The following is a 22500-nucleotide window of genomic DNA, read 5'->3' on the forward strand; positions in this document are numbered from 1 at the left end:
ACTTTCATTATTTGACTTAATAAAACAAGATTCGATGATATTCCTTTTAACTGTGTCATTGCATGGGACTAAAGGTCTTGCTTTACTCCAGTTAATAGGATGATCTAAATCTCTCATATGTTTATTACCCTTTGACAATTGACCATCTGGTATTTCTTGTTCTATTTATTTACTTTGTAACCTTCTTCATATTTGTGTCTCATTTGTGCCCCGACGATGCGTCAATAAACGTGAAAGCGCATCGTACTACTGAACTTCTGCCTGTCTTTTTCCTGTGGGATTCGCTTATATATATATATATATATATATATATATATATATATATATATATATATATATGTGTGTGTGTGTGTGTGTGTGTGTGTGTGTGTGTGTGTGTGTGTGTGTATGTGTGTGCACATATGTATTTAATTATATATACATATTTATGTTAATATATATACAATATACACATACATATATATATATATATATATATATATATATATATATATATATATATATATATATATATATATATATATATATATATATATATATATGTGTGTGTGTGTGTGTGTGTGTGTGTGTGTGTGTATGTATGTTTGTGTATGTGTATTTAAGTACATATGTATATAATTATATGTATACATATATATACGTGAAGTATATGCATTCATATTAAACGAAGAGATATGTCGACGACTAAAAGTTTTGCATAAGGTAAAAGACAGATTCCAGCATTTTGAGATGGTCTGATCACAAGGAGAGAATGGAGGAAAATAGTAGCCCGGTGGGTAGAGTAAATGATTAAATTCTCTGGAGTAATTAGGAAAGGCAGAAATGTGTAATGTAGGCTAGGCATGGTGACTGAATTGTTAGAGTAGAATATGCAGAGAGAGAGAGAGAGAGAGAGAGAGAGAGAGAGAGAGAGAGAGAGAGAGAGAGAGAGAGTGTGTGTGAGAGAGAGAGAGAGAGAGAGAGAGAGAAAAGGAAAAGACTTCACGTGCAGAAGTTACTGACCCGATGAGACTTGAAAGAAAAGATACTCGTATTGTCTGAAGGTGGTGCCATGATGTGTTGCCAATAGTATAATGATTTCAAAATATTTCTGGACAAAGATGATAAGGAATAGTTAACCTTGTGTGATTCTTGTGTTTCTGTGATTAAAATCAGTCCGGAATTTGTTCTGAAACTTACTGATGTAGATATAACGTACGAAATTAAGAAGTACAAGGAATGTTATAGGAGAATTATGTTAGTGAGATTAAAAGTATATTGCAGAACAATTTTGCCGAGAGTTTTAATTTGGCGCCTGATAAAGAATATAGTAGTATTATTATTTTAAATGATTCTTGTGTCTCTGACATACATATAGTTCCGAAATTTTGTTTTAAAAGTAACTGATGCAGATATAACGAAGGCCATAATGAAGTACATGAGATTAAAAGCGTATTGCAGAACAATTTTGACGACAGTTTTAATTTGGCGGCTGAAAAGGCATGTAATAGGATCATCATTTTAAAGGATTTCTGGGTAAATGGAATAAGAAAATAGGTACTTTGTGATTAATATAAATCCAAAAGTTTGTTTTAAAAGTGATAAGAAAATAGGCGTGAACATACGAATGATACCAGTGTTTTTATCATTAATATATTCTCTAGATTAGTTCTAAAAGTTCTGATTACAGTTTAGTTTGGTAACTGAAGATGTGTGCAGATTATATCTGATTGACAAACAATTTTTCTAAGGAATAGAATACACGAAATAACTGTTCTTAAATATAAGTTGGAAGTCAGAATGAAGAGTACAGTACAATAAGTTAGTTAAAGTTTTCAGACCGCTAGGTTGGCAGGCAACCGGGCTTATGCAATGGCGCCATCCCCAAGCCACCATTGGGCAGCGGGATTTGAATCCTCGTCCTCTCGAATGGTAGGAGAGAACTTTACCACTGCGCCACCACAGAATGGTAATACTAAAGGATACTGAAGCTATGTTTGGTCAAGGGTGAACTTTTTCCCAGAGGAGAGTCTGAGAAATAAATAATTACGAAACAACTTTCATAATGACTCAAGCATAAGTAAGTAATGAAACAGATAAAGATATTTTGATTGTTTAATTATGACGTGGAGGATATGTTATAAGAATATACTTTATATACTGAAGGTGAAGGGGTTTCTTATATAAAATTTGTAGCTGGAGACTAAGTGAATTGATGAAGCCTAATGCTAGAAAAAATACTGAAATGTGTTTAAGATTAAGATTTATGAAATGATTATAGAACTTTTCAAAGTCACGAATGAGACAGCAGAAGTTTGTATGAAACGGAAAATCTATAAATAATCTATGCAATGGCTGGTGCTTTCCAGCCGCCCCCCCCCCAAAAAAAAATAGCGTAAGATTAAACAAATAAATAATGCGCCGAAGTTTCTTCAGCACAATAGAGTTTTCTGTACAGCGTATAATCAAGGCCACTGAAAATTGATCTATATCGTATATCGTTGCCAGACGCACGATTATGCCTAACTTTAACCTTAAATGAAATTTTAAAAACCACTGAGACTAGAGGGCTGCAATTTGGTATATTTGATGATTGGAGAGTGGATGATCAACATACCAATTTGCACCCCTCTAGCCTCAGTAGTTTTCAAGATCTGAGGGCGGACAGAAAAGAGTGCGGACAGAAAAAAAGTGCGGACTGACAGACAAAGCTGGCACAATAGTTTTATTTCACAGAAAACTAAAATTCAAAAGAAAGTTATTGAAGCGATTGACAATACTATGAAACCACTAATAATGGTAAAATGGGATTAAAAAGTCAATGAAATGAAAGGTAAGGAAAGCGAGAGTTTTTGGGAGATAAACCAGAATTATAAACAAGAAACTCAACATCAAAGAGGACTAATATCAAAATACCAGACTCAGCCGAGGAGACGAAACGTCCGCAAACATTTCAAAAGTGGCTGTTCAAACACTAATGAAAAGAGGGCTGGGAGATGATAAGGCAAATGAATAAGCAGTAAGAGAGAAAAAAGGAGATATTAAAGGAGGGAGAGTGAATGTCATTCAGGTTCAAAAATTGCCACGAACGGAGAGATAAATGAGGATATTATTTTTTTGAGGTTTGTGAAAGGGTTTAATTTAATTCAGAAGTGGTAAGAGGAAATGATAAGTAGGTATTAGTGGTATTTGTGAGAAAGGAATGAATAGATGAATATATATGTACGTAGGGTAGATGTTTTATGGGTAAGATGCCATTGCAAGATCTTTTTCTTCTCATGAAGAGAATTCATTCTTGAAATATAAGGGAAGGTGGAAATTTACTTTGGCTGCTAAATTGATTTTGCATGAATCTAAGATATATTTTTAGAAATGGTTCATTATGGATGAATGTCACATGCATAAACAAACAAACAAAACACACACACACACACACACACACACACACACACACACATATATGTATATATATATATATATATATATATATATATATATATATATATATATATATATACAGTATACATAAATCTCTGAATCACATGAGGATAGAACCCAGGTCTTTCAATTGAAAGGCAAGACAGCTGCCAAGCAAGCCACACAAGTCATGAAAGTAGTTGGAACCAAAGTACCACTGTACCTATGGTTTTAACTTGTGTGGCCTAGTTGGCAGCAGTCCTGGCTTTCAACTGAAAGACCTTGTTCTGATCCTGATGTGAGTCAGAAATTTATTTCTGTCCCACACGTGATTGTATGTTGATTATTTCTGTGTGTGTGTGTATATATATATATATATATATATATATATATATATATATATATATATATATATATATGTGTGTGTGTGTGTGTGTGTGTGTGTGTGTGTGTACGTACGTAACTGTCAATCACTCAGTCGTTAACAGACAACACAGAGCGACACAAATTCCAACCTTCACGATCATGCACAGCGAATTACAGTATATCGCAGCCAGTCGCCGAGCTAATCCTACCCCAAATCATTCGCCAATATCAGCTCTCTCTCTCTCTCTCTCTCTTTCTCTCTCTACTTACCCAGCGGACCCAGTCGGTAATTCACGGTGACAACGACTACTCGCCCGTAAGCGGCTAAGACGGATCCGTCGTAGAGCGAACCGGCTCCCCAGCTAAATGCTTCTCCGTGCAGGTACACTAATACTGGATACACCTCTGATCCTGGAATGACTGTGGGTGGGGAGGTGGGGGCGGGGGGGGTACGAAGAGATGATTTAGTCATTTGATCGTTCTATAACGGAGAGAGAGAGAGAGAGAGAGAGAGAGAGAGAGAGAGAGAGAGAGAGAGAGAGAGAGAGAGAGAGAGAGAGACTCTTTGATCGTATTGACAATGTGATTATTATGGTATATTTAGTTGACTGGATTTTTATGAGAGAGAGAGAGAGAGAGAGAGAGAGAGAGAGAGAGAGAGAGAGAGAGAGAGAGAGAGAGAGAGAGAGAATATTTGCTCGTATTGATAGGGTGATTATACCGTAATGTTAAATGCACTGACTGGATTTCCACAGATGAGAGAGAGAGAGAGAGAGAGAGAGAGAGAGAGAGAGAGAGAGAGAGAGAGAGAGAGAGAGAGAGAGAGAGAGAGTATTTGTTGGTATTGATACTGCAATTATCATGTTATATATACTGGACTGGATTTGTACGAGAGAGAGAGAGAGAGAGAGAGAGAGAGAGAGAGAGAGAGAGAGAGAGAGAGATGGTTTAGTCACTTGATCGTTCTATAACAAAAAAGAGAGAGAGAGAGAGAGAGAGAGAGAGAGAGAGAGAGAGAGAGAGAGAGAGAGAGAGAGTCTTTGATCGTATTGACAATGTGATTATTATGGTATATTTAGTTGACCGGATTTTTATGAGAGAGAGAGATAGAGAGAGAGAGAGAGAGAGAGAGAGAGAGAGAGAGAGAGAGAGAGAGAGAGAGAGAGAGTCTTTGATCGTATTGATAATGTGATTATTATGGTATATTTACTTGACTGGATTTTTATGAGAGAGAGAGAGAGAGAGAGAGAGAGAGAGAGAGAGAGAGAGAGAGAGAGAGAGAGAGAGAGAGAGAGAGAGAGAATATTTGCTGTACTGATAGGGTGATTATACAGTAATGTTAAATGCACTGACTGGATTTCCACAGATGAGAGAGAGAGAGAGAGAGAGAGAGAGAGAGAGAGAGAGAGAGAGAGAGAGAGAGAGAGAGAGAGAGAGAGAATATTTGCTCGTACTGATAGGGTGATTATACAGTAATGTTAAATGCACTGACTGGATTTCCACAGATGAGAGAGAGAGAGAGAGAGAGAGAGAGAGAGAGAGAGAGAGAGAGAGAGAGAGAGAGAGATTATTTGCTAGTATTGATACTGCAATTATGTTATATTTACTTGACTGGATTTGTACGAGAGAGAGAGAGAGAGAGAGAGAGAGAGAGAGAGAGAGAGAGAGAGAGAGAGAGAGAGAGAGAGAGAGAGAGTTTTCTCTTTATCTAAAGTGACAGAAGTAATTTACAAATTAATATAAAAAATATCTAGCTACATTTTTTCCTTTCTCTTTTGCTTTCTCCTCGTAAATCATTTATTCATTAACTTCTCAAAATCATTAACAGTTAAAATTACTGATTGATTAATGATAAATATTATTTGATGACAAGAAAGTATTGAAACAAGAAAGAAAATATCTAAAAACATTTTTTCCGTTATCTTGTGCTTGTGTTCATAATTCACTTACTCATTAACTTCTCAAAAGCATTAACAGTTCAAACCACTGACTGATTAATGATGAATATTATATGATGATAAAAAAATACTGAAAGAAGAAAGAAAATATCTATAATAATGTTAATTTAACTTCTCAAAAGTATTAACAGTTAAAATCAATGACTGATTAATAATGAATATTATAAGATGATAAGGAAATATTGAAAGACGAAAGAAAATATTGAAAGAAGAAAGAAAATATCTATAATAATATGTTATTTTAGCTTCTCAGAAGTTTTAACAGTTAAAATCACTAATTGATTAATGATGATTATCATATGATGATAAGAAAATACTGAAAGAAAAAAGAAAATATCCATAATTACATATGAATTTAACTTCTCAAAAGCATTAACTGACTGGTTAATGATGAATATTATACATGATGATATGAAAATATTGACAGAAGAAAGAAAATATCTAGATACACGACAAGAAAACATTCAGAAAAGAAGAGACTCACCCATGATAGGGGCATAGATGTTGACAGTCAGGCAGTCCTCGCTTTGATTAGCCAGCGCCGGTTGGACCTGCCTGATGAACTGCGCCCGTTCCCTGGGCATCTGCCCTTCGTCGGGATCCGGCAGGAGTTGAGGACACACGGGAGGCGGCGTCGTGGTGTCTAGGACGCTGTCCCAGGGCGTAGGGGTGTTCGTCGGGGTGAAGCGCCCCTCCTCGATGGGCGGGCTGGCGTAAGGGACGCCCATGAACACTTCGACGTCTCCCACGAGGTGGCCGAGGTGCCGGATGAGTCCCTGGACTTGGCCGTACTTGGTGGTGATGATTCGAGTCTTGGCGGCAGCTGTGGCTTGTGGGGGGCCAATCTGCCACGCAGTGGCCAACACCACCAGCCACGCCCACGCCCTCGGGATCATACCAACATCACGACGCCCTTGGCTTCTCCACCTCCCGCCCGCCCTCACCTTCTCCCACTCATTGGAATGCAGAGGGCGGCAGGGGGTAATCGGTGGTCTGGTTTCGAGTCTCTCTTACCCTCTACAGGCGCGGCGGCTGCTTCTCAGATGGATGGGAGGAGGAACGTGGTCGAGAGAGGCCCTCAGAGGGGCGCTGGCATCCCCCAGGTCACCTCGGGGCTTCCGGCTACATGGGATGAGCACCATCACCCCTTCAGCGAGGGATGCTTGCCGGAAGGAAAAGAAGAAGAAGAAGAAGAAGATTCGGGGCTTCGACCATTGCCAAAAGTCGGACGAGAAATGAAAAAAAGGATGAAAAATAGAGTCGAAGGTGAAGTCAAGCTAGAGAGGCAGTAAAAGGAAAGGGGAAGAAAAGAAAGGAAGGAGTGGGAATGTTGTTGTTGGCTTCTTGCCCACTCACTCACTCTCTACTCTCGCCGAGATGAATTCCTAAGCACGTCTTGGGCCTTGATGGTTTGGAATCTTGTCTTCCTCCCTCCGCAAACTTTCTGTTAAGAGCAAGTTGTTGGTGGGTCCTTTTTGTCTTGCTTAGGTTTTTGTCGCCTCGGCCTGAAACAGAAAGGTTCAGTTTAGTTCTGGGAAATTAACAGAAATGTGCAGTTTAATTCTAGGGAAAGGAACAGAAGTGTTCAGTATAGTTCTGAGAAATTAACAGAAATGTTCATTTTACTTCTGGGAAAGAGAAATGTTCAGTTTAGTTATGGGAAAGAAACAGAAATGTTCAGTTTAGTTATGGGAAAGAAACAGAAATGTCCAGTTAAGTTCTAGGGAAAGAAACAGAAATGTTCAGTTTAGTTCTGGGAAATTAACAGAAATGTTCAGTTTAGTTCTAAGGAAAGAAAAAGAAATATTTGATTAGTTCTAAGGAAAGAAAAAGAAATATTTGATTAGTTCTGGGAAATTAACAGAAGTGTTCAGTTTAGTTCTGAGAAATTAACAGAAATGTTCAGCTTCGTTATGGGAAAGAAACAGAAATGTCCAGTTAAGTTCTAGGGAAAGAAACAGAAATGTTCAGTTGAGTTCTAGGGAAAGTAACAGAAATGTTCAGTTTAGTTCTGGGAAAGAAACAGAAATGTTCAGTTTAGTTCTGGGAAAGAAACAGATATGTTCAGTTTAGTTCTGAGAAAGAAACAGAAATGTTCAGTTTAGTTCTAGGGAAGTAACAGAAATATTCAGTTTAGTTCTGGAAAATTAACAGAAATGTTCAGTTTAGGTCTGGGTAAGAAACAGAAATGTTCAGTTACTTCTGGGAAAGAAACAGCAATGTTCACTTTAGTTCTGGGAGAAATATATGGTTTAGTTCTGGGAAAGAAACAGAAATAATCAGTTTAGTTCTAAGGAAAGAAACAGAAATGTTCAGTTTAGTTCAGGGAAAGAATCTGGTCTTCTGTGAAAATAATATCTCTCTGTTAAGGATTATTCCTTTTATGAATACAATAGACATATAATTGAAATATGAATGACGAGATACTTTTGTCAAAAAAAACATGAATTTATCACGAAAGCCTTCATCTCTCTCTTTATGCTTTGTTTTAATTAACTGAAATTCCAGAACTACTAATCACTTTCGTAATAAAAGCTGTTCACAGAATCCATTATTGCATCTAGACTTCATAAGCATTTCAGACCATTACGTTTTAACTCCACTGTGATGATATTATCCTTTTATAATATTTTGCTCTCGCTAATTACATTTATTCCTACTTTCCTAGATAGCAGAGTCACTTCCAGGTCTGCTAATTCTACAATAATACTCGTACTTATATGTATTTTCCCTTTTATTTTGGATACAAATACTTATATTATTAAAAAATACTCACGGTAATAGTATGAGTCTTGAAACAGTGAACCAAATCCAAAGTTATTTCTTTCACCACTTATAGTATTCAATATTAATGTCAAACTATCATCTTTAACATTCACTCGTAAACTCTACTTATCTCGTATCATTAGCCAATACCACCCGACCCTTGTTTCATCCCCAACCCCTTTTATTATCCCACAAACATGCATTTGAATACCATGTTTATTTTATGCGAGTGCTCTGCAATCGATTGAATAAACACAACATCCCTCTGGTACCCTTTTTCTACCGATTCCTTGAGACTTTTCATTAGCTCGAATTTGTGACAAATTCGAGCTAATGAATAGTTAACAAGGACCGTTTTCTTCCCAAGAAGTCGAGATTATCTCTCTCTCTCTCTCTCTCTCTCTCTCTCTCTCTCTCTCTCTCTCTTCTCTCTCTCTCTCTCTCTTCCTTTCGTCTTATGGGAGCCATGTCCCATTTTGCAATTCCTCCCCTCTGCTAATTACAGGCGAGAGAGAGAGAGAGAGAGAGAGAGAGAGAGAGAGAGAGAGAGAGAGAGAGAGAGAGAGAGAGAAGGAATATTTAAATAGCTCTCTGAAACCATTTTCCTATTCGTGCATTTTCTGAGGGCGGTCGTCTTAAGGTATACATTATTCATTTTGGAAGTCAATGCGTTTTTATTATTAAAATAAAATGTTGAAATATCTGACTTTCTCGTATCAGACACTTATTTATTTAATGATAGCGATTAGGAATGGGATGATAACACAGAGGAATTCTCGGAAATGTTGGAATACTGGAATAATGTTGGAAGATTGTAGGGAAAAGAGGCATTTCGGTAAGGGGAAATAAAACGTTATGGTTGTAAGGAAGTTCTAATTTAGTGAGAAATGATCAAATACTGAATTACGAATCTCTATTCTGCCCCAAAATGGAAGAGTGCAGTATCTGCAAAAATACAAAACTGAGAACAATGGTAGATACTGCAGTTTTCCCTTGCCTTGCTACTGATTTTGCAGATACTGCATATGGAACCCCCTAGATAAAGCACTGAAGAATCATTCTGAAATTGCAGTAACTTGCGTATTAGTGTTTCACGAGCCCAATGGGTGGCATATCTCAATTTCGAAAATTTTGCAGATACTGCAGTTTTCCATTTCAGGGCAGTATTGTTTTCTGCAAGGAAAACCTACAAAGGAAAAATGTATGTATACGGAGTCCAATTTATGCATATATTTGTGTTTCTACTTCCTAGAATATTTCCATACATACGCACATGCATACATACATTAATACATACATGAATATGATATTTTCAAACATAAGGAGAGTATTAATCCCCAGAAATGTATACAGATTTACACCTTAGTCATTCAATTAACAAATAAAAAATACATGCTGATATTCAGTCTCTCTCTCTCTCTCTCTCTCTCTCTCTCTCTCTCTCTCTCTCTCTCTCTCTCTCTCTCTCCAAGGTACAGAAAAGAATAGGGCATCAAATCATTCCCTAATAGAAGACCGGATAGACACAAGCGGAAGGTAAGAGAGAGAGAGAGAGAGAGAGAGAGAGAGAGAGAGAGAGAGAGAGAGAGAGAGAGAGAGAGAGACTCGTAAAATACCTTGACCGCTTCAAAATACAAAATATGACGTTCCCGTGTAATAACCAGACAATGCCGGAAAATGAAAATGAAAATTTATGGAACTCCCATAAAAATAAAGAAAGAAAAATTCAAAGAGCGACAGAAGATAAAAAAAAAGTGGGAAAACAAAATAGGAGCGAAGAACAACGGACTGGGAGCACGCGAAGACCCAGAATAACGAAAAGTCTCGCCAAAAACCAAGCAAGGCGATGTACACTCACAACACAGCCACGGATATAAAAGGTATATATATATATATATATATATATATATATATATATATATATATATATATATATATATATATATATATGTATGTATATATATATGTATATATATATATATATATATGTATATATATATATATATATATATATATATATATATATATATATATATATATATATATATATATATATATATATATATATATATATATGTGTGTGGTCTCTGAAATTTTGGCCTTCATAAATTTTTTTTTTTCTTCCTCGGTGCTTTTGAAGGAGAACTGGTAACTAACGTTATGCGTCTGTCAAATATATTTCGTCTTTAATGAATATTTTCTCCCAGAGGGTCTCTCTTTTGTTCTCGGCTAAAGTACTTTCTCTTTAGCCTGAAAGCTTCGGGTTTTCGGGAGATCTTTATGGCCTGCGCTGTCACATCTGTTTTGCCATTGTCTGTGTTGTATTTTTACTTATTATTATTATTATTATTATTATTATTATTATTATTATTATTATTATTATTATTATTATTATTATTATTATTATTATTATTATTATTATTATTATTATTCAGAGGATGAACCTATTCATATGGAACAAGCCCACCACTTGGAATTCAAGAAATAATTGTTAGTTGGAAAATATGCATTATTATTATTATTATTATTATTATTATTATTATTATTATTATTATTATTATTATTATTATTATTATTCAGAAGATGAACCCTGTTCATATGGAACAAGCCTTCCACAGGGACCATAGACTTGGAATTCAAGAAATAATTGTCAGTTGGGAAATATGTATTATTATTATTATTATTATTATTATTATTATTATTATTATTATTATTATTATTATTATTATTATTATTATTATTATTATTCAAAAGATGAACCTAATTCATCTGGAACAAGTCCACCACAGGGACCATTTACTTGGAATTCAAGAAATAATTTTTTTTTTGGAATATATACATTATTATTATTATTATTATTATTATTATTATTATTATTATTATTATTATTATTATTATTATTATTATTATTATTATTCAGACAATGAACCCTATTCATCTGGAACAAGCCCACTACAGGACCACTGACTTGAAATTCAAGCTTCCTAAGAAAATGGTTCTCATTTGAAAGAAATAACAGAAGGTAATGGGAAATGCAGAAAGAGAGGTCAGTTATTAGAAAAAAGAAAACCAGATTACCAAATTAATAAATAAATAGATAAAAATGCAAGTAAATTATAAATTACAAGGAGAGCTGCTTTATGTTAGTAATGTATTACATCGTCGCTTGAACTTTTGGGGTTCCAGTTGCACATCTTGAGGGAGGCTGTCCCACAGCATTTATAAAATTGCATGAATTTTATTTGTATTTTTGTTTGAGAATCTTATACATTGTTTATAGGAACGTATAGATTTGAGTCATTTTTATTCGTATTTTTGTTTGAGAAAATTGCACAGTAAATATTAAAATTATACATTTTGATAATTCTGTAATGTTCCATGGAAAAATCTTTTTTGTTTTACAATATGTTTCTCATGTGATTTGCATATCTTTATGTCTGATCAAACGACTTCATTCAGTTTTTATATCGATTCATGAATGGTGAATGTACGCAATAAAGGTCGAAATAAAATATTCTGATAATTATATAATATTACAGGGAAAAATCCATTGTTTTCCAATATCTTCCACACGTGATTTGCATAACTTTTAGTTGTTGTATGATCAAACTACTTGTATAAACACAATCATTTTTGGTATTGATTTATAAATGTTATAAATGTATGTCTTAATACGCTATTTGTAACAAACACTTCTTTTTAATATCAGTTCAGAGAAATGACATATAAAATATAGGCCAAAAGCCAAGCGCTGGGACATATGCTGTCATTCAGCGCTGCAACGGAAATTGAGAGTAGAAGGTTTGACAGGTGTAACGGGAGGAAAACCTGGCAGCTGCACTATGATATAATTGTTAGTAGATGGTGGAAAGAACGGAATTTGAACGGAGGTGCAGTAAAAGGAATGAGAGGGGGTTGCAAATAGGGGCCAAAGGGACGCTGCAAAGAACCTTAAGTAATGCTTACAGTGCGCCGCATGAGGTGCACTGGTGGAACTAACCCACTAAGGCGTATCAGTTCTTGAATGGTGAATGTACTCAATCGGGCACATTTAAAACTGTTATACCTTCAGGGTACCAAACAAATAAAAAATGCGCCGAACAATCAAGTTTCTGTACAACGTATAATCAAGGCTACCAAAAACAGATCTATCTTTCGGTGGTCTCGATATAATGCTGTATGAGCCGTGGCCTATGAAACTTTAGTCACCGCCCGGTGGTGGCCTAACCTATAGCGTTGCCAGAAGTACGATTATGGCTTACTTTAACCTTGAATAAGAAAAAAAACCACTGAGGCTAGAGGGCTGCAATTTGGTATGTTTGATGAATGGAGGGTGGATGATCAACATACCAATTTGTAGCCTTCTAACCTCAGTAGTTTTTAAGATCTGAGGGCCGACAGAAAAAGTGAGGACGGACAGACAAAGCTGGCACGATAGTTTTCTTTTACAGAAAACTAAGCCCCAGTTGTACAGAGTAAAGATTCTCGTGACTTAAATGCTGGAAGACAACAGATTTCCAGCAAAAGATCTTCCCCCTCTCTTAAGAGATTCTAATTTCCGGACTGGCACAGATTTCGTGCAAGATCCACTACCTAATTAGATCCGCTCAGAAAATCTCACAGTTTTTGTTTTCCCCCAAAAGCGACCAGCATTTTCAGCCCGCTACTAACCTCTCCCCATCCCGTTTCATTTCATGCACGAAAACTTTTGTGACCCGAAACTCTCCCTCTTATCTGCATGGGGTTGGGTCCCAAGCAGGCCTTTTACGCTTTGTGTGGCTTGGTAATGGAGGTGGTTAAGTATTGCTTCTCAAAAAAAGAGCCATTCAACTCAGCCGGGAATTTTTTTCAAAGGAGAAATATTTGTCCTTTGTAGAAATGAGCAATAAGAACGTTCGCCCATAATTTCTTCATATTTCTCGCGCTTGGATCTTAAGGCTTCGTAGTGAGAAGCGTATTCAAAAGAGCGCGAAGAATTCGAGAAGTTAAGAGGGCATTGTGGCTATTACAGTTACATGTCTACTAAATGTTCAGAGCGTTGTGAATGAAAAAATGTACTCTACTAGAAATGCAACATCATTGGTTCATTCATTGCTAATGGGGTTGATACCATTTATTGATTTCAATCTGCGTTTATGAAAATTTATCATATTTTGTCAGCCGTCCTGACAAAATGTTTTAAAACAAAGAAAGGTTTATGCAAAATGTAGTTTACATTTTCTCTACAGAGTTAAAAAAAAAATTCAATTCTCATATCTTGTGAATTTACTGACCCCCCAAAATAATATTTCAATTCTTATTTAGAAGTTGGGACTTTAAATTTTCCTCTTTCTCTTAACTTTAAATTTATTTAATTCACCTTCGGTTCCCATAATATGCAGCTGCTCGTTCCACTGACCTCTTCTGAGAAGAAAAATTTAAAAAGTATTCGAATTTAATGCCAGCTGCATTTCTCTTACAAACACGAGCCTAACAAGACAACTACTAAGTGTATTTATGCAATTCTCCATGTGTTTCAATTATTTACTTACGTTTTTATCTATTCATTTATGAATTTGTTTATTTATATTTTTTTTCTAATAACTGATCTCTTCTTTCTTTATTTCCTATTACCTTCTGTTACTTCTTTCAAATGAACACCAGTATTCTTTGGAAGCTTGAATTTCAAGTGAACTGTCCCTAATAATAATAATAATAATAATAATAATAATAATAATAATAATAATAATAATAATAATAATAATAATAATAATAATAACAATATAAAATGTATACTTTCCAACTAACAATTATTTCTTGAGTTACAAGTCAATGGGCTCTGTTGGTTTGTTACATATGAATAGGGTTCATTTTCTGAATAATAATAATAATAATAATAATAATAATAATAATAATAATAATGATAATAATAATAATAATAATAATAATAATAATAATGATAATATAAAATGTATACTTTCCAACTAACAATTATTTCTTGAGTTACAAGTCAATGGGCTCTGTTGGTTTGTTACATATGTATAGGGTTCATTTTCTGAATAATAATAATAATAATAATAATAATAATAATAATAATAATAATAATAATAATAATAATAATAATAATAATATAAAATGTATACTTTCCAACTAACAATTATTTCTTGAGTTACAAGTCAATGGGCTCTGTTGGTTTGTTACATATGAATAGGGTTCATTTTCTGAATAATAATAATAATAATAATAATAATAATAATAATAATAATAATAATAATAATAATAATAATAATAATAATAATAATACATACATACTTTCCAATTAAAAATCATTTGTCATTACTGAAGAAAGCTCCAAAAAAAAAAAAAAAAAAATACGAGCATACTGCAACAATACTGTTTTAAGATGTCTTTCCCAAAATATAGTCAGCTATATTCCACTTTCTCCCTCTTATCTATACAAACAAAATATCTAAGTTTAGAAGATTTTAACTAATAAATCAAACCCTTCTCTAAATACGAGAAGGAAGCCACTGAGGACTATGCTATTCTGACAAGAAGGAAGCTACTGAGGACTACCATCTTTTGACAAGTCTTTCCCAAAATATAGCCAGCTATCTTCCACCTTCTCCCTACAAACTGATCAGCTACGGAGCTCATCTCCAGCTACCTGAAGGAACCACCTCAAGTTTCTTGTATCGTTCTGTCGCCCATACTAACTTTTCATCATTTTCTTCAGGCTTCAGGGGCGCTTACTCTTCATACACTGCCCATAAAATTCTTCTCTATAACCTCTCTACCCTTCCTTTTTTATTGGCAGTCTACAGCCAGACATTATGTCTATATTTTATTGGCAGTGTACAGCCAGACTTTATTTCTATACTTTATTGGCAGTCTACAGCCAGACCTTATTTCTATACTTTATTGGCAGTCTACAGCCAGACTTTATTTCTATATACTTTATTGGCAGTCTACATCCAGACTTTATTTCTATACTTTATTGGCAGTCTACAGCCAGACTTTATTTCTATACTTTATTGGGAGTCTACAGCCAGACTTTATTTCTATACACTTTGTTGGCAGTCTACATCCAGACTTTTTTTCTATACTTTGTTGGCAGTCCACATCCAGACTGTATTTCTATACTTTATTGGCAGTCTACATCCAGACTTTCTTTCTATACTTTTATACAGTGTATATACATTATATATATATATATATATATATATATATATATATATATATATATATATATATATATATATATATCCAAATTGAAAAAGTGGAATAAAAAGTTGCATGTAGAGAAAGAAAGAGAACTGTATGTTGCTTCACGGTAGTGAAAGGAAGTAGGGGAGGGGAGAGAGAAATGAAGACGTGGAAGGGGAGGGGAAGGGTGAGAGGGAGTAGGATGGCGGAGGAAGGGTGAGGTAGTGACAAAGTGAGGTCGATGAAAAGGTCGCAGGTCGAGAGATGAGGCTGATGTTGGGTCGGGGTGAGAGTTCCATTCCCCCTTCCAGCACAATGGCAGACTCCATTACTAAATGACAGTGGGGGCTGGTATCCCCACCCGCAACTCCCACTCCACTTCCACCCTCATCCAACTCCCATCCCACTCCACTTCCACTCCCACTCCTACTCCCACTTCCACTCCCACCCCACCTCCACTAAAATCCACTCCACTTCCACTCCCATCCTACTCCCACTCCAATCCGCTCCACCCCCACTCCTATCCCACTCCACTCCCCCTACCATTCCACTCCACTTCCACTCTTACTCCAATCACACTCCACTCCTACCCCCACTCCAATCCACTCCCACTCTCATCCCACTTCTACTCCCTTTCCACTCCACTCCCACTCCTATTCCACTCCACTCCCACTCCATTTCCATTCCAACTCCCACTCCCACTCCACTTCACTTCCACCTCCACTCCTACTCCCACTCCAACCCATTCCACTCCCATCCCCCTTTCACTCCACTTTGATCCACTCCACTCCCATCCCACTCGCACTCCCACTCCCACTCCACGTAGAATCGGGTCAGCCTCATATACTAGCGCACGATACTCCTTGGGCGTGAAGGGGAGTGAATGAAAAGATAATAATCTCCTGGAGCTGTACTCTCTCTCTCTCTCTCTCTCTCTCTCTCTCTCTCTCTCTCTCTCTCTCTCTCTCTCTCTCTCTGGGTACATTGTTTATTTGCTGAAGAAATGGAAGCACTACGAATTCTTAAGCAAATAAACAATGTCCCCAGGGAGAGAGAGAGAGAGAGAGAGAGAGAGAGAGAGAGAGAGAGAGAGAGAGAGAGAGAGAGAGAGAGAGAGTACACCTGAGAAAATCGCCATTCCAGTGTCCTCAAGGAGAGTCTTATTTTTTCATTCATTCCCCTTCACGCCCAAAAAGTATCATGTGCTAGTATATAAGGGTGACCCGATGATACCTGGAGGGGGAGTGGGAATGGGAGTTGGGTGGAGTGGAAGTATGAGTGGAATGAGAGTGGAGTAGGGTGGGGTAGGAGTGGAAGTAGGAGTGGAGTGAGAGTGGAGTGGGGTGGGGGTAGGAGTGGAAGTAGGAGGAGCGAGTGGGTGGGGTGGGGTAGGAGGAAGTAGGAGTAGAGTGAGAGTGGAGTTGGGTGGGGTAGGAGGAAGTAGGAGGAGGAGAGTGGAGTGGGGTGGGGTAGGAGTGGAAGTAGGAGTGGAGTGAGAGTGGAGTGGGGTAGGAGTGGAAGCAGAAGTGGAATGAAAGTGGAGTGGGAGTTGGAGTGGAAGTGGGAGTGGGAATGGGCAGTTGGGGTAGGAATGGAGTTGGAGTGGAGTGAGAGTGTTGGTGGGAGTAGGATGGGAGTGGGGTGGGGAGTGGGTGGGAGTTGGAGTGGGGTGGGAGTAGGAGGAGTTGGAGTGGGATCGGAGGTGGGAGGGGAGGAGTGGGGGTGGAGGTTGGGGAGTAGTAGTGTAGGCGGGGAGGTGAGAGTAGGGGTGGACTTGGAGTGGGGGGGAGTGGAGGTGGGGAGTAGGAGTGTAGGTGAGGGTGAGAGTAGGAGTGGAGTTGGAGTGGAAGGGCGAGTGGAGTGGGAGTGGGAGTGGAGTGGGTGTGGGGGTGGGGATGGGAGTTGGAGTGGAGGTAGAGGTTGGAGTAAGAGCGGAGTGGGAGTTACCTACGACCTTCATCGACCTCCCTTTGTCAGTACCGCCTTCCTCCTCCCTACTCCCTCCCCCCTCCTTCCAGGTCTTTCCATCCCCCTCCCCCTACTTTCACTACTTTGGCGCAACATACCTTTTTCTTTTTCTTTCTCTCTTTGAAACTTTCTTTTCTACTTTTTCCATCGTTAGCATCCCTTTCCCTCCTCCCTTTCTCTCCTCTCCGATCCTCCCCCCTTCCCTCTTATCACCTCCCTTTCTTCCTACTTTCACTACCTTTCAGCAACGTACCTTTCTCTTCCTGTCTCTCTCTTCGTTCAACTTTCTTTATTATATTTTCCTTTTCGTTTCCTAAATTCATAGCAATGGATAAATAGTATAAGGAAGACATTTCTTATCAGTATCCCTCAATTTTTTCTGTACAGAGAGAGAGAGAGAGAGAGAGAGAGAGAGAGAGAGAGAGAGAGAGAGAGAGAGAGTGAAATTATGAGAAAGGAAACCATTTGACTATTTATAAGGATCATTTAAAGAAAGAACGGTAGCAGGTCATCGGTGATCTGTGGATATTGGAGAAAGAGAAAGCAAGGAAAGGCGACGCGTGATTTGTTTTACGAACCTCTTATTCCTGGCGAGCAATCGAGAGGATTTGTTCTCTGTCTCGGCCGGATTCCGGAAGCGTTTCTCCCGAAATCTTACGTTGTTCCAACTCTTGTGTGTGTGTGTGTGTGTGTGTGTGTGTGTGTGTGTGTGTGTGTGTGTGTGTGAGAGAGAGAGACAGAGAGAGAGAGAGATCTGTTCTTCAAAACTTTTGCTTGGGATATTTGTGTATTACATTGTAAAATAATTAGTTTATGCCTAACTATAGTATAAACAAACACCCACAAAACACACACACATATATAGATATATATATATATATATATATATATATATATATATATATATATATATATATATATATATATATATATATATATATATATATTATATATAATATAAATTAGATATACTGTATATATAAATATATATATATATATATATATATATATATATATATATATATATATATATATATATATATATATATATATATATATATATATATATATATATATATATATATATATATACATATATATATATATATATATATATATATAATATACATATATATATATATATATATATATATATATATATATATATATATATATATATATATATATATATATATATATATATATATATATATATATCCATATATATAATATACATATACATATCCGCATAAATTCCACTAATAATTAAATTCAACATACATCCACCGTCGCAGTCAAAAGCATCAATCATTAAAACGTAGTGCGAAGTACTCAGCTACATATTAATTTCATAAATTACAGCGAATCACATTACCTGGGTACAGAGATCTCTCATTTCATGGCGGCCGTAATTGATTGCCGCAGTGAAATGGAATCAGCTATCAATAACCTTTTATGATGCAATTAGCCAAATGCTCTTTAGATTTTCATATATTTTTCGGGGCAGAACAAAAGCAACAGTTACTGATATCCATTAAGCATTATAGAAAAAAAATATATAAGTATATAAATATATATATATATATATATATATATATATATATATATATATATATATATATATATATATATATATATATATATATATATATATATATATATATATATCCAAGATAAAACTAGGAAACCTGACAGCTGACATCGACTTTCTTACAATGCACGACACCACAGTTCTGCAAACAAGATTTGAGGTTCGACGCCGGTCCAAGGAGAAGAAGAGGAGGAAGAAGAAGGAGGAGAAGAAGATGAGGAAGGAGAAGGAGAAGAAGAAGAAGGAGATGAAAAAGAAGCAGAAGGAGAAGGAGAAGGAAAAGAGGAAAACGAAGAAGAAGAGGAAATAGGAGAAGAAGAAGAAGAAGAAGAAGAAGAAGAAGAAGAAGAAGAAGAAGAAGACGAAGAAGAAGAGGACATAAATAAAGAAGTAGAAGAAAAAGAAGAATAAGAATAAGAAGGAGGAGGAGGTGAAGGAGAAGAAGGAGAAGAAGAAGAAGAAGATGAAGAAAGCGAAGAAGAAGAAGAAGAAGAAGAAGAGGAAGAAGAAGAAGGATGAGTTGAGGAAGGAGAAGAAGAAGGAGGAGGTGAAGAAGAAGAAGAAGAAGAAGAAGAAGAAGAAGAAGAAGAAGAAGAAGAAGAAGAAGAAGAAGAAGAAGAAGAAGAAGAAGAAGCAGTTACGTAAGGCCGGTTTTATCTCCTTCGGCGCTTTCTTCTGCATCTCTTGTCGCCGGAGTCTGGCAGCAGAAGTAATTGGGTCCCCAGGCACGAGTGCTTTTGTCCTGTGCTTTCTTGTTATTTTTTTTTGTCTAATCTTATTTTCCTTTTCTTTCTCTTTCCACCGTCGCTGAATTTGTTGTTGTGAGTGTTTGAGGCTCAGGGCAACAATGTTTTGATTCGCGTTTTGCTTTATTTTTAAAGTTTCAGTTTGGTTTTCTCTTCAAAATTCATACTCTTCATTCAGTGTGTTTAAGTTTTCTGATGAACATTCAGTAAATAAATATATTCTATTTGGTTTACTACAGAAATTATCGTACAATTCCACTGATTGAAACTTTCAGCCACGGCCCGGTGGTAGCATGTCCTATAGCGCTCCCAGACGCACGATTATAGATGACTTTAACTTTAAATAAAATGAAAACTACTGACGCGAGAGGGCTGTAATTTGGTAAGTTTGATGATTGGAGGGTGGATGATCATCATACCAATTTGCAGCCCTGTAGCCTCAGCAGTTTTTGAGATCTGAAGGCGGACAGAAAGTGCGGACAGAACAATGTGCGGACGGACACAAAACCGGCACAATAGTTTACTTTTACACAAAACTAAAATGTATTCTGTTGTGGTCTATCACAGAAAGTATGGTACAGTTCCCTTGACTGAGGATTAATTATAGAATTTAACCACAGAAAGCAAATTGAATAATAGGTTATGAATTATTTAGAGCTGATGGAATGAATGAGTTTTAACAAAAGCAACCTTTAAAGAATTTAGTTACCTTATCAGGTGTCTTCACGAAGAAAGTAATTTATTTATTTATTTAAGAATGGCGAATGTTAACCCATTCAGTACACCAGGTCTAAATTATTCATTCGATACGATTCTCAAACTGGGTGCCGTAGCATCCTAGGGTGCCACAGACAGTGCCCATGGGTACCGCAAGATTGTCATGAATTTTGTCTTGGGTAGATCATCTCAATGGATATTTGTAAAAAAAAAAAAGTTTGCAGAAGTCTTCATATAGTTATTATCAGTGTTTCTACTTTAATTGTTTATCTAATTCTTCTGATAGGCTCTTTGTTTGTACAGTATATTTTTGCATGTACGGTGTGCTGATTTTGGTTTGAGTATGGATAATAGTTTTATTCATTAAATAGGGAGTTAATTCATGCGATATGGTGGAATGGTGAAGAAGGGTGCCACGGTAATGTTTACATTAGTTAGGGTGCCATCACTGAAAAAATTATTGAGAACCACTGCGCTACATGTACACAACTCTCTTATCAATTATTCAGTTTGTTTTGTTTAGCATAAATCTATTATTAATTCTAATTCTCAATCGAGGGAATTGTACCCTAATTTCAGTGCTAAAACCACAACAGAAAAGAATTTTATTCAAAATCCTTCAGAAAACACGAAGACACTCGAAATAAACAAGTGAAAAATGAGCCGATGTTTCTTCGGAACAATCGAGTTTTCTGTACAGCCGCTACAGCGCATAATCAAGGCCACCGAAAATAGATTTATCTTTCGATGGTCTCGGTATAATGCTGTACGAGCCTCGGGCCGTGAAACTTTAGCCAAGGCCCGGAGGTGGCCGGTTCAATATCGTTGCTAAAAGTATGATTATTGCAAACTTTAACCTTAAATAAAATAAAAACTACTTGGGCTAGAAGGCTGCAATTTGGTATGTTTGATGATTGGAGGGTGGATGATCAACATACTAATTTGCAGCCCTCTAGCCTCAGTAGTTTTTAAAATCTAAGGGCTGACAGAAAAAGTGCAGACGGACAGACAAAACCGGCACAAAAGTTTTCTTTTATATAAAACCAAAAGTGGATTTTGAAAATAATCAAATTGAAAACAGATTTTAGTAACATCTGAAATAACTTGTTCATACTTAATTACTATATAAAACAGTCCACTTAATCAGATAAATGAATGTCTAATTCTTATCCTCCAGGAAAAGTTAAAATGTGAATGATATGACGTAAACCGTCGGATTTTTGTACTGAGATAATTGCAAATTACTCATGATAATTCGCATATACTTAGAGAATTAATATTTTTAAATAATAATCTGTAGAATTTAGAAGTATTTTCAAACGTATAATGTCAATAAAAGACGGTTATGTAACAATGTCAATTCAAGAAAAATAGGAGACTTAGTCTAAGAACTTTCTGAAGTTCGTTAAATTTAGGAAATAATATCGGACGGAAGGGTAGCATCAAGAAGTATACCTCTCTGTCTGTCTGTCTGTCTGTCTGTCTGTCTGTCTGTCTCTCTCTCTCTCTCTCTCTCTCTCTCTCTCTCTCTCTCTCTCTCAATTGGAGTAACCTCCTAATTCGATATTTTCCGGCTAAATTCGTTTGCAATTTGGCATTAAAAGAATTATTTGGAATTGAACTTAATTCTATTTTAAACTACAAAAGAAAGAGGTCAGAAAATAAAAATAAAAAAGAAATCAGAGTTAAACATTCAACTCGTTATTGATCTATAACACTTCTTCTAGGGAGTATTATATATATATATATATATATATATATATATATATATATATATATATATATATATATATATATATATATATAT

General features: G+C 36.1%; 3 protein-coding genes across 5 annotated transcripts in view; 1 reads left to right on the top strand and 2 right to left on the bottom strand.

Moving 5' to 3' along the window:
• LOC136831320 (carboxylesterase 4A-like) overlaps positions 1–22500 on the bottom strand; it is a 194406-nt gene that overhangs the window by 38336 nt on the left and 133570 nt on the right. For all 3 annotated transcript variants that reach the window (XM_067091542.1, XM_067091553.1, XM_067091561.1), the window contains exons 3-4: positions 6205–7225; positions 4033–4182 (exon numbers count right to left, since the gene is read on the bottom strand). In XM_067091542.1, coding sequence (XP_066947643.1) covers positions 4033–4182; positions 6205–6616 — 562 coding nt within the window. In that variant the 5' untranslated portion in view covers positions 6617–7225. The remainder of the gene's footprint in view (positions 1–4032; positions 4183–6204; positions 7226–22500) is intronic.
• Positions 16007–16558, top strand: LOC136837040 (uncharacterized). Its single transcript, XM_067101620.1, has one exon. It carries the CDS (start codon positions 16007–16009, stop codon positions 16556–16558), a length of 552 nt encoding a protein of 183 aa, XP_066957721.1.
• LOC136837047 (uncharacterized) lies at positions 16870–17631 on the bottom strand. Its single transcript, XM_067101631.1, has one exon. The coding sequence runs from the start codon at positions 17629–17631 to the stop codon at positions 16870–16872; it is 762 nt and encodes a 253-aa protein (XP_066957732.1).

The sequence above is a fragment of the Macrobrachium rosenbergii genome, chromosome 4 (assembly GCF_040412425.1).
Source record: "Macrobrachium rosenbergii isolate ZJJX-2024 chromosome 4, ASM4041242v1, whole genome shotgun sequence".
NCBI classification, from domain to species: Eukaryota; Metazoa; Arthropoda; class Malacostraca; order Decapoda; family Palaemonidae; genus Macrobrachium; species Macrobrachium rosenbergii.